A 13,277-nucleotide genomic window follows, 5' to 3' on the forward strand; every position below is an offset into this window, starting at 1 on the left:
AATTCGTACACTAAAAGCATGCACTTTGATTAAAAATGCAAAATTTTTCGAAGAAATTGTGTGTGAGCACACATTAGTTTCCGGTACTTGTATATCAGTATCCGGAAATGCATTTTCTGCTTTAAAATAATATTAAAGTTTGTCTACTTTTAGGCGCTTTATTATAACGAAGGTGATCGAAATGTGGATCATAGATGAATTCAAGTTAAACGTTGCATAGTTTCTGGCGTGAGCGGAATCAAATGAGTACAGTTATTCGGGAACAGTTTGATGATAATAAAATTGTCTCTTCTCTCTACAACACAGTGCTATTCAAACTGATTGAAACGAAGATAGGTAAGTCATACAGCTTCAAATATTTATACTTGCCATATAAAGGTCGATCCATTTCGTGGTTCCTTATGCGCATAAACTTTAGACTTTACATATCCCCACAAGAAAAGTCTAACGGTGCGATCTCACACAATCTTCGTGGCCAATCGACCGGTCCTAAACGTGAAATTAACTGCTGACCGAAGTGTTCTCTCAATAAATCCGGTCGAATATTATCCAATAATGAATGCTGTGTCTCAAGATGGGTGATGGAGTTGCGAATAGTATGCGCAGTATGCGATTATGTTGACCATAAGGTGAGCGAAGCGCGCGAAACATATTCCTTGCAGATGCGAATTTTCTCAATAAAATGGCACAATTTGTAAATTTTGTTCAGTTTTTGTTGTTTGTCTTTCCTTGATGAAGTGCCAAACAATACTGAACAAAAATGACATGACAGCTTAACACGACTCCGTGATCTGTCAGAAAAAGGCTATTGAAAAAAGTACCTCTACTTGAATCACCTGTTATAAGAATAAATATTTATATTTCATATTTGATTTTGCTTTGCTTTATAATCTTTTAATAATTTCTGGCTTGTTTCCAGCTAATTTACAACTTAATACATAATGGCTCTTAAGATTTTTATTGTCACAATGAAGTTAAAGTCAACGGTACCTCTTGAAAATTTTAAGGACATAAGTACAAGCACTTAAATGAAGGACCTCTAAGCAGGGGTGGTTGGCTTTTAAAGTTAAAACACTGTGTTTCACAGTACAAAACCCTCAAACCACTTGAAAAAGTAATGCTCGCTAAGTGGTACTCAATTAACCGCGGGAGGGTTGATCTTAAAAACGTGAAAATATCAGAAATATTTATATCTGCAAGCATTGAAGGTAAATGATTTACAAGATTTCTTAATAGGAGGTAAATAATTAACAAGCTAAATGTCAATACTTATGAAGAGACATTTAAACGCTAAAGTGTTCGAGGGGGCAAACGAAAGGCATCGAATATTATTTGTGTAATCGAAAATAATTCAAGCATGAGGTATATAATGTTTCTGATAGCCTTGGTTAACATCGTCTATCGATCAGCTATTTCATCATATTTTACCGAGGCCGGCCTATACCGATTACGCTGGACAATCTTCGGCAGGTTTAACTCTGGATTTTATTTAAATTTTACGAAAATTAAACAGAGCTTCCAGAAATTCATATTTTGCTTAAACTTGTATTTAATTTTTTAGTGTTTATATTAACCCTGGAGGCCTATGACTTAAAAATGTCCACATATCAAAGTCCCTTTTAGAACAATCCTAAATTATAATGACGAAGTCTTCTATAATAAACAATGGATACAAGCACTTGCCATGATTTATAAGAGCTACAATTCTCTTTTCAATACTGCAGTCCAGTCCCTTACATATTTACATGTATGAAAATCATGAGTTGCAGGGAGAAGCAAAAGTGATTACCGCATTATACTGATCTGATTGCTGGATTATACTAAACTTCTACTTATCCCAACTTGAATCCGATATACAAAACATACAGGGCTTGTCCGGAAAGTAATAGGAAGGCATTCTCCGGAAAAGCCTTGAGAGCCGAGGTGCATGCTGCTTGGATCGTCCTCTGTCGTCTCAAAATGCTTGCCTTTCATCGGCCTTTTCAGGCAAGGAAACAAAAAAGTCTGGGTAGGGATACCGGTCTTGGTTAGGTAGCTGCTCATAAGAAATGTGGTGTGAGTCGGGGCGTTGTCGTGTTGCAACTTTCAATCGGCGGCGATGTCTTGTCGGACCCGATTGACCATTCGTTTGACTCTCTTGAGGACTTCCACCTAAAACTTGGCATTGACGGTTTGTCCAGGAGGAACAAATTCATGGTGGACGATGCCTCTGATGTCAAAAAGGACAATGAGAATCTTTTTCATATTGGATTTGCTCATTCTTCACTTTTTTGTAAACATGTGCTAAGGCAATCAATACTCAGAAATTTAAATAGTTAGTTTCGGACACCAGATTGCCTACCCACAGCCAACTTCAAGTTGAAAATGTTTAAATTAACAAATTTCAACACAGTTGAAACATGGCGTAACAATGTTGAATGATTATGAAAAAATTTTTAGATGAACTCTTTGAAACTAATAAAGAAATGTACCATGTGGTAACACCTCATGCGCTTGAGAAAATATTTCCCAAATCCAAAATCAGTACGCTCATAGAATAAGAAAAATATTTTGACAATATATTGCGATCCTACTATCACTTCGATATATAGGTTATGTTAAGTTCTATAGCTGATATTCAAGAACTTTGTTCTCAGAAACAAATTAGGGTGTTCTAGAACTATGTACAAGTTATGCTAAGTTCTATAGATGATCTTCAAGAACTTTGTTTTCAGAAAAAATTTCAACGGTTCTGGAATTATGTAGATGTTATGTTAAGTTCTATAGATGATCTTCAAGAACTTTCTTTTCAGAAATAAATTTCAACAGTTTTAGAACTATGTATGGGTTTTGTTAAGTTCTATGGCTGATATTCAAGAACTTTGTTTTAAAACAAACTCAACCATTATCGATTATATAACATATATATTTATTTTATTTTACAAATTGTTTTCAAACCACATTCGCTTCAAAACTGTAAACCACTATTTAATACAAGTTTAATCTCAATCTTTATATTTAATTTTAAATTGATTAACATTTCCATTTCTACTTATAAATTTAATAACACGAACGCTTAAGTCTACTTAATAAAATTCGTTGCTCTTTAACTCTGTATTATATCCAACACAAGCTCTCCTCGAGTACTATATTACACAAAAGATTAAATTTCTATTTACACTACACACGCCTATCCGCAATACCACGTAATACTTGCGACCACACAGCGCACTACACCGCTAAACAGCTCGAGCTGCCCTGCCGTCACGCCGTCGCCATTTGACTGCTCCAAAGTGCGTCTCTTAGAATTCATTCGCTTCGCACTGCCAATCTTGCAATAAACCCAAAATTTGCAACGACTCATACGTATCGAAGTCATCAGCGTAACGTAAGGACCGCAAGGTTCGCTTGCTAACATCGAACGCCTCGCTGGCGGCCCACTTGGCGCTGACGCCGTACGCCTTACTGCCTTTGCACTCGTACTCGCGCGGCAATGCCAGAGTCAGCGGTAATTGTTCCGCCATAACGGAATGATGCGTGACCAATGCCTTTAACGATGTAAATTGCTTCTTGGCGCCTTTCAGCTTGTAATGGTTGTCCGCCAGCGACACGACGACGAAATGCTTCACCTTCGTTTCGACGCGCAGACACAGTTCGTAGCTGCGTGATTTGCGGCGTAGCAGGAAGGTGCCGGGCGGCGCCTGTTGTAGGCGCTCAAGCGCGGCTTTGGTGGTGATGCGCGGTTGATACCAACTGCTGGCGAGCAACTCGGCCTCCTCGCTGCCATCGTCCGAGTTGCGGTTGTAGCGGAACTTTTGCTTTGGTTTTTGTTGTAGCTTTTGTTGTTGTTTCAGCTGTCGTTTGCGTTGTTTCGTCGGACTCGATTTTTCGCTTATCAACTGACAGCAATCGGAGATGCCAGCATCCGAATCTTCGGCGACATGTTGATAATCAGCGTCCTCGACGCCCCATTCGCCCTGCACATCCTCATCCTCTTCCGGTTCGGTGGTGGAATCTGTGTACTGTGTGATGTTTTGCCAGCAGTTCAACGAGAGCATCGATTTTTGCGGACTAATCGATTTTTGTGGTGTACAGCCGTGTTTTTGTTGTTGTTCAGTGCATGCGTATTGTTGTTGTGGCGGAGTTTCCTCAACGTCACTCTCTAATGGGCAAGTGCACTGACTGCTGCAATCACTGGCGTCCTCCTCATCGGCGTTGTACGAGGAATCCAACATGTCAACCTGCATTAGTAGAGAGGGAGAGAGGAGGAAAGAAATGTCGTCAGTAAGCTATAAAAAGATTAGAAATCCGAAAATGTTGCAGCTTTGCTTAGTGCACTGCAAGCCAACTCACCTCATCATAATCACTGGTGACGTCCTCCTCGGTGTCGCTTTTGCAAAGTGTTGCCGCCATTTGCGCCGCTCGCTGTTGTTCTCGTTCTCGTTGTTGATGTTGCTGTTGTTGTTGTCCATGTCGTTGCTGAAAGAGTTTCCGCCGCAAAAAGTCCTTCATGCAATCGTACACTTTTGGTCTTTTGCCCGCACTAACGAGCAACTCGCGATCCCCGCCCGCAGCTCCCCAACAATGCTGTTGTTGCAGCTCACCATGCGGCTGCTGCAAGTCGGACGCGTTGCCCACCAGCGTCAGCCGACTGTAGTAGCCCGAAGTGTTGGTGGTGCTGTAGGAGCAGGAGTGTGAGCAGGAATTGGATTTTTGTGATGATGAAGACGTTGACAAGTGAGTGACACAGTCAGCATTTGTTGCAACCGGCATTGTTGCTATTGTTGTGTGTTTTTCTGTTGTCAACACAGCCATTGTGTTGTTGCTACTGCTGTTGTTGTTGTTGGTGGTTGGCAGAAACTTGCTGCTCCATTGTTGATATTTGCGCAAGGCCAAGTCTAGGCTGCGACTTGTCATCGTTGTTGCCGCCGCTGTTGCTGTTGTTGTCGCCATCGCCGCCGCTGCGGTTGCCGCTGTAGGCGTTGCTGCTACTTCCATGCTGGCGGTGCAAGCGTAAGCCGGATATAATTCAGCGTACGCTGGACAATTTGCGCCAAATTGCTGTTGTGGCTGAAAGCAGGCGAGAAAAAAGAGAAAAGTGGAACCGTTAAAATTTTCCATTGGTTGCAAACTTTTGTAGTATTTTGGTGTTACAAACATTTCTTTTAATGGCTTTCGCATTTGTAGTTGTGGACAATTCACCGAAATCGCGCAGAAAATTACCAATTAGTGGGAAATTTTCTTGAAGTGCTTGCCAAAAGTGCTGAGCACAGCGCTTGAAGAGATTAAGTGTTGCTTTAAACTGGTTTAAATTTGGAGATAAAGTTAAGTTTTGGCGGAAATTGTTCAATAAAAGATTGCCTTAATATGCAGGATTGTATTTTTCGCTTAAAAAGGTGCCTTTGATATAAGCAAGTTATTTTGGATTACAATAATTCTAGTTTAAAGTGTCTCTTTTTGTCCAAAAAACAAAGTTTGTGCAATGAGAACTCGTACATACTTAAAAAAGGGATTCGATTACTGATATTTAGAATATTTTTTGGGATTAGTGATATTTATAGTTGAGAACTAAACCATTTTAGTTAAATTCGTGTTATTCAGCAAGGACATAAACCTTTAACCACATTCATACATAGCGACTGTTATAGTTGAGAACTAAACCATTTTAGTCAAATTCATGCCATTCAGCAAGGACATAAACCTACATTGAAAGGTTCATGCATAGCGACTGTTACTAGCATATCATGAGTGAACTAGAGTTTCAGTTTGTGACATTAACAGCTGATTGAAATCATTCCTGTGAACTACTGGTTAGAACTACTAGAAAAAGTATACATAGAGATTAGGTCAATGGAAGCTTTCTAAGAAATCTAAACAAAAATTAGAGTCTTGCGGTTCTTACAAATTCATCCACTTTTGAGGCGACTCTTATTGTATTACAAAAGAGTTATTGTATACAAAAGAGTCTCCCGAGGGAATCCTCTTGTCATATCAGCCTATTCTCTTATTCTGTTTCACTCAACTGTTTACTTTAAACTGCTTTTTTAAATTACTTAAATAATATCCATTATAAAACAGCAAATAATTTGGGATATGCTCATTCCCCCAAATATTTGTGTGTTCTGAACAGAAAGCAGATTTGTGTTTTTTCATAGGATATTTTGTCTCACAACAACTTCTCTATGTCATGCATGACTTGGAAGAAATGGTACTTATATTTATTGTACGTGTGTTCTTCAATGATAAATTGTCACAATTATCAAAATATACATATGTATGTATATTACACATATAGCATGTACATATAATGGTATGCATATATGTATGTACTTATTGACAATTGTCTCATGGCGAAAAAATTGGATTCGAAAATTTCGCAGGATTCGCAATGGGTGCCCAAAGAAAGAAAACTACCGCCGCGCGACCATCAAAGCAAGCAACACCTACTTTGCTTCGTAGAAGAAAATCCACAGTAGTGTTCACAGGAAATTCCAGTTTGAAGTACGTGTCTATATCTGTTTGTATGCCTCTTCAACACACCTCCATGCGTACGTTTCTACGTGCGCTACCTTTGATTTCCCACAAGAGCCGAGTTTTGTCAACAAACCCTGCTGAGTCTACTAAGTAGCTGTATTTCAGTCCAACACTAAGCGATCACGCCTAACTGTTTTTTTTTGCATTGAATACAGCAAATTTATTGGCGTTACAAAGAAAACGGTAACTAACCGATATGCCACCGTGGTAGTTTCTTGGAAAGTGATTAAATTAATAGTGGCGACTTTGATGAATGTGTCACATATCTCTTATAATGAGCGCCTAGAATGATTCTTCTTTGAAGAATTAAAGAAAATATTTTACGTTGTTATTTTGATTAATTTTTGAATAAAGTCCGACTAATATATTATAAGTAGGCTTGTTTCTTTTTGACCTCAGATCGCCCGTTAATTATTTTTTCTTTAATTTTTGTGATTTTATTTTTCGTTCCCAAATATTTTTTGCTTTCAAAAGAACCCTGTTCTATATATAATAATTTTTAAGGAGTACCTTTAATAAGCAGTTATGAAATACCTTTTATATACAGTTGTGGAGTGGGCAATTGCTATGAAATAATAATATCTTTATTTATTGTAATTATTTGAATTATTTGATATTAAGTCTGTTTAATGGCATCGAAATCTGAAAATTTGGTATTTATAAGGAAACTTTTGATTTTTGCCATTTTAATTCCTCCTGAATGTAGGCAGCATATACCTGTATCAAGTGTAGGGAGTAAATCGTGGCCTACATTTAGGATAAAACTAGCAAAGTCGCACACTTAACTTAGACTGCTGATATTAAAATAAATACTTCTGCTTTTTAGATTTCGTTAGATTTCAACAGACTGATGCATATTATTTTTGCTTATACGCTTTTCTATATATTTTGTAAGAAAGAGTTTTAATTTTAAATGAAATTTTTTAATTTTTTGTCAAATAAGTTGTAAATATTTCTATATTTCCCATAAAAATCAGTGCGACCTCAAGTCCATACCAGAGCATATATGAAAAGATATATTTTTAGCCACTCACAGAAAAACTTCACTTTTTTCGTTACCACCTCCATCAAACTGAGCATGAAACAAAAGTGTTGGCATCAAAGGATAATCACATTATAGTGACTCCAAAAGGTTTGATATGCGGACTATAAACACGCACCACCACATACTCAAATAAGCGTTTATAAGTATGTGTGTGTCACATGTTTGCATTATGACTTTGCTTTATGTTCGCATATGTTGCACATTGCCTTATTTACTTTAGGTCACTACAAACAACAAAAAAGGATAACAGCATTTTTATTAAAAAAAAAAATAACAAAAAATACTGTTAAATTTCTTTAGTGCACAACAACTTAATGTGTGTTGGGGGCAAAAAGGACCTTAGCCAAATGTTGCAGTTAATGCGGCATGTTGCTCTTTTATATTTACACTTCTGCTGACTTTGCTTGACTACTATTTCGTCTGTTTATTTTATGACTTTTCATATTTCTACAAAGAACTCATTTTTAGCGTTTAACTCATCATTGTCATAATTTTTTGTGGGCTTAGGCGCTTACAGAGAAGTATATATGTATGTTATAAGGATGTACATACAACAATAACAACATATCACATTTGCAATTCTCCACTTCTTTCATTATTTGCACTACTTATTTGGCAGTTACTCCGAACATTTTCTCCCACTTTCTTGCAGTGTCACTTTGGGCGTTGATTTTCAACTTAAATAAAGGCGAGCGCACCAAAAGGGATTTTCTGACTTAGCGTAAATGACGGTGAGTACAAAACAACGACTTACTTATGTTTGTATGCATGTATTTACAACAAAAAATAATCATGTTTTTGTGTACCATTGCAAAGGCACAGCAGGATATTGTATGTATGTTTGTGTTGTTGTACATATATCTGGTGTTAGGATTTGGAGTACGAAGTAGTGAAAGGACTTTTGGGAATTACAAAAAGTCAGTGCGAGAAAATTGAAAAAATAAAATAAAATAGAGAGTGAGTAGCCTAGAAAGGCGATGCCGGAATAAATGTAAATGCTTGGAAAAAATGTTGAGAAAAAAGTGCCACAGAGAATAAAGATTACAGCTGATTGTAGCGCAAAGATTAGTCGGCTTTGTGTGGCGTGTTTTTTCAGACTTTTCTTGATTGCTTTGTTACTCAAATGGGTTGGGCTGCTGTGTTTATATAGAAAATTTTGAAAATATGATGAAAACATTGTATGACAAACCCAAATAATTTCAAATTTTCGGGATAAGTTTCTATTATGAATTAAAAACATATAAAATATGTACTTTTTGAAAACACATTTCTAACCGTATATAAGATTTAATATTTGAAAAAGTAAATGGGTTTAATCAAATCTATGAAAATCAGACTTTTTTTACTTAAAGACTGTTTTAGTATTAAACATATTGTTGGATTAGTAAATACATGCAAATCGAACTCGATTTTATTCACGATTTTCATTTTAGAGTTTAACCACAAGTTGGAGTTTGTTAAAAATTTTGGAGTTTAACATAAAATATAGTTCTTTCCAAATCTAGTATTTCAAACAAAAATTGAGTTTTTTGATATCTTTAGTACTTAATCACCATCTCTATTTATTGAAAACCTTGTTTAACCCCAAAATTAAATTTAGTGTTTAGCCACAGACTCGAGTTTACTAGAAATTTAAGTGTTTATTCACAGATTCGGGTTTATTCATTAATTTAGTGTTTAACTACAAAATCGAGTTTAGTGCCAACTAAAATGTAAAGTGTTTAAACACAAACTCGAGTTTATTGAAATTCACCACAAGCCCGATTTTATTTGTAAAATCGAGTTTACTGAAAATTTTGATGTTTAACCACAAAACCAAGTTTATACATATATTATTTTAGTGTTTAGTTACAAACTCGAGTTTATTGGAAATTTTGGTGTTTAGCACAAACTCGTACTTCTTGACTATTTTAATGTTTAACTATAAAATAGGGTTTATTGCTAATTGTAGTGTTTCAACAAAAATTTGCTTTATTGATAACTTTAGAGTTTAACCACAAACTCGAGTTTATTGAAAATTTTGATGTTTAACACAATTTATTGACTATTTTAGTGTTTAACCACAAACTCGAGTTTACAGAAAATTTTTGTGTTTAATTACAAAATTTACAGATTATTTTAGTGTTTAGCTACAGACCAGAGTTTGTTGAAAATTTTGGTGTTTAACACAAAATCAAGTTTACTGGAAAGTTTAGTGCTTAACCACAAACTCGAATTTATTGTAAATTTTTGACTGCACCACAAACTCGAATTTATTAACAATTTCAGTGTTTAACTTCAAAATTGAGTCAATTGAGTTTATCAACTAAAATTTTTAAAAATTTCTTTAATTCGTCTAAGTCGTGTTTTTTTTTTTTGCTCTAAATGGAGTTATAACCATATTATCTAACAAAACATAATTATATAAGTGAACTCGACATTGAAAAATTTAATCATCAAAATTTGTCAAAAAGTGTTAGGTCAAAATCGGAGTTTCTTCAGCACCTTCATAAAAACACTTGGATATTGCGCACAAACACTAAAACTTAAACTCGAGTTTAAGACTTGTTCATGAAACAAAAATACCAGCTCTGTGTTGAAAAACAGGTTACTTTGATGGTTTCAAAAATTAAGAATAATTTACAAAAAACTCAGAAAGAATAAAATTCTTAAACTCTCTAACTGTTGAGTAGCATACTCTACTTAATTAATGCCAAAAGTGTGTTCGATTCGCCACTAGCCAAGTTTTCGCGCAAGCTAAGATAAGCTTAATATTACAATAACAATCACAAGTGGTTTATTGCTGTCTTCAACAATAGAAGGCGAATTCTTCCATCTCTCTTAATTCATAATTTTTCAAGATAAGCGCAGCAAAGTAAAATAGTACTCATTAAAAAGTTAGTGAAGACTCCTTTTCAATAGCAAAATACTACTAATTACTATTCGTATATTAATCTGTGAGTGAGTAAAACTGAAAGTAAATATTTTATGTGGTCCCTTTGAAACGTCATAACCCGACTTTTCATTAAACAAGGCAAAAGGCCATATGCTTTCATCACAGACATTTCCACTTGAGAGACAAAAGAAGCCAGCAGACAACAAGTACTGAATGTCCTGAAAATAGTTAAATGAGAAATGAGAAACGGGAAAGGGTGCTCGACTAGTAACTCATCAAAGGATAGTGCAGACAAAGCAATGTCTGGCAGCGCGGTGTAAAAGCGAAGCAGGCTGTCAATAGTAGCAGTACATATTTACCTAACTATATATACATATATGTAAGTATATAGTATGCATATCGAACTAGTTAAGCAGTCGAGCGTATGGCCAGGAAAATGGCAAAATAATGAGCGCACAATAGCAAGGATCCTGCATATTTGTAGTACAACGCTCGTACCAATTGATAAACACACACACATGTATATGCAAACTCATGTATTTGCCATTTTTACAATTTCCATTCAATCATCAATGCCCGTTTCGCTGTTCGCGCTCGTTCCAGCTACATGTTTTTGTGTGCGTGTGTGTGTGTTCAGGTACTTGAACTTCCTGCATTGAGCGCCGATACGATTCGATTTCAATTGTCTGCTGTTGAATGGTTTGGTGGTTTATTGGCAAACTGACGCGTCATGCCAAATGGCTTGGCAGGCATTCATCACAACCGAGCATTACTATAAGCATGTGCATGTCATATGTCCGTCCGTCAGTCAGCAGCACTGACAGTTAATGCTTCGTTGTGGCAGTTCGCAAAAAGATGAGAAAAAAATGTTTAACACATTTGTTCTGCTTTTTAAATATCCGTTATGCTGCATGCTTATATATAATTTATTTGTGTGTGTGTGTGTATGTGTGTGTATTCTCATATCCTTATAGAAATATGGCATATTCATATTCAATATTATAGTCTTATGTACATATGTATATGTGCTTGTTGGGCTCATCGGTTGTCTGTGTTCGTGATGCGGCTTGTCAGTGTGTGGTTCGATTGTGTGGCAACTGTTTTTGATGAACTCGTATGCGCAAACATTTTGATGAACCTCCCGCAGAGATTGTCAGTTGCAGAAGTATGAATTTATGATCGAAGTGTGGAAGGAAATATGGAATGTACATATGTATATCGCACATACATATGTATAACATAAGATATTATATATTTAATACGTATCAAAATCTACGTATAATTCAATATGTACATAGTACTATAAAGTTGTTGTATTGATTTCGGGATAAGACAGCTTATGACAAAAAAATGTTAGTGATTAAGCAGTCCTTTCTGTAAAAATTCTTCAGATCCAGAAATTGTAGGATTTGTACAATTTATACCGCATTTGATTGAAACAATTACAATTTTTCGGGATCCCGAAATCTCGGGATTGTATAGTTTTGTTCGCATTGGTTATTTTGAAAATTTGAAAGCATTTGATTGAAAAAAATTTTTTTTCGGGATCCCGAAATTTCGGGATTGTGTAGTTTTGCTTGCATTGTTTATTTTAAAAATATAAATTTCCGATGTGTGAATCTAATTTAATAAAATGAGTGATTAGTTGGATTTCAATCAAAATATTTAGTGCCAAAATTTCAGGAACTCGTGTAGCTCTGTTCTTTTATTTTAAAAATATACTCGTATTTAAATTATTTTATAATGTATTATGTAAAATGTATTCTACAAAACGTTGGAATCAGGCCTTGTTATTATTTATTAAATTAATTATTATTGTTTTATTAAACATATTGTTACCTTACAGTTATGTATGTATGTACATAAATAAACTAATAAATGAATTATTAATAAAAGGAATAACATTTATTCACAAACACCCCCACATTATCGAATTATGGTTATTTAACAATTTATTTTCGTAGGTGCAGTTGTAAGCATACATTTGAAGTTTCGGTATTGACTTTTATGAATACCCATATTTCGGGATTCTCTTTTTACTACCTAATATACTGATTAAGTACAAATGGTTTTATAACTTTTTGTGAAACTATAAGCATTTATTTAAATTTCGGGGTTGCCATTTAAGAATCCCGAAATTTCGGGATTAAATTTTTGAATCCTAATTTTTTGCTTAAATAAAAGTTTTTTTTATAATTTTTTATAAAGCTATAAGCATTTATTGAAGTTTCGGGATTGCCAATTTAGAATCCCGAAATTTTGGGGATTAAATTTTTGATTCCTAATTGTTTTTTTGCTTAATAAAAGAAAAAAAATATTAACATTTAATAACATTATGTGAAGCTAAAAAGCATGCATTTGAATTTTTAGGTTTGCCATTTAAGAGTCTCGAAATTTCGGGATTATCATTAGACTTCCTTCGTTATTGCTTAACATACAAAAATGCATTTTTGATGCAAACCGGAAACTTTCTTCAGCAAATTTGTGCTGTCAAGCGGATATTTTTTGATGCTTGAGCCTCTGTACATACTATACATGTGCACTATACATGTGTACATACATATGTATGTATGAATACATATAGATGTATTAAAATGTTAATGCTTAAGTGATTTGCTAACCACATGCGCACATGAATTTATTGTTAAATGAAGCATGCAAATAAGAACTCTCCTTTTTTCACCTTTCAACAGATTTTCCAAGCACTGCATTAGTGTGGATACACACACATACATACACGCACTTTCGTGCACTTTAATTAATGCACCCTAAGAAATAAAATGTGTAAAGCGCTCATTACACGCCCATTTATTGCATAAAATGACGAAATTGTATATTCTATGC

The 13,277-nt window shown here is 35.2% G+C and overlaps 1 protein-coding gene across 1 annotated transcript in view; it reads right to left on the bottom strand.

The window, feature by feature from the left end:
• Positions 1 to 2,884: 2,884 nt before the first annotated feature.
• LOC126762545 (uncharacterized) overlaps positions 2,885 to 13,277 on the bottom strand; it is a 32,462-nt gene continuing 22,069 nt past the window's right edge. Inside the window, exons 2-3 of the mRNA XM_050479376.1 lie at positions 4,333 to 5,049; positions 2,885 to 4,220 (exon numbers count right to left, since the gene is read on the bottom strand). Of these exons, the coding sequence (XP_050335333.1) occupies positions 3,282 to 4,220; positions 4,333 to 5,049 (1,656 nt within the window). The 3' untranslated portion in view covers positions 2,885 to 3,281. The remainder of the gene's footprint in view (positions 4,221 to 4,332; positions 5,050 to 13,277) is intronic.

This window comes from Bactrocera neohumeralis, chromosome 6 (genome assembly GCF_024586455.1).
Source record: "Bactrocera neohumeralis isolate Rockhampton chromosome 6, APGP_CSIRO_Bneo_wtdbg2-racon-allhic-juicebox.fasta_v2, whole genome shotgun sequence".
NCBI classification, from domain to species: domain Eukaryota; kingdom Metazoa; phylum Arthropoda; class Insecta; order Diptera; family Tephritidae; genus Bactrocera; species Bactrocera neohumeralis.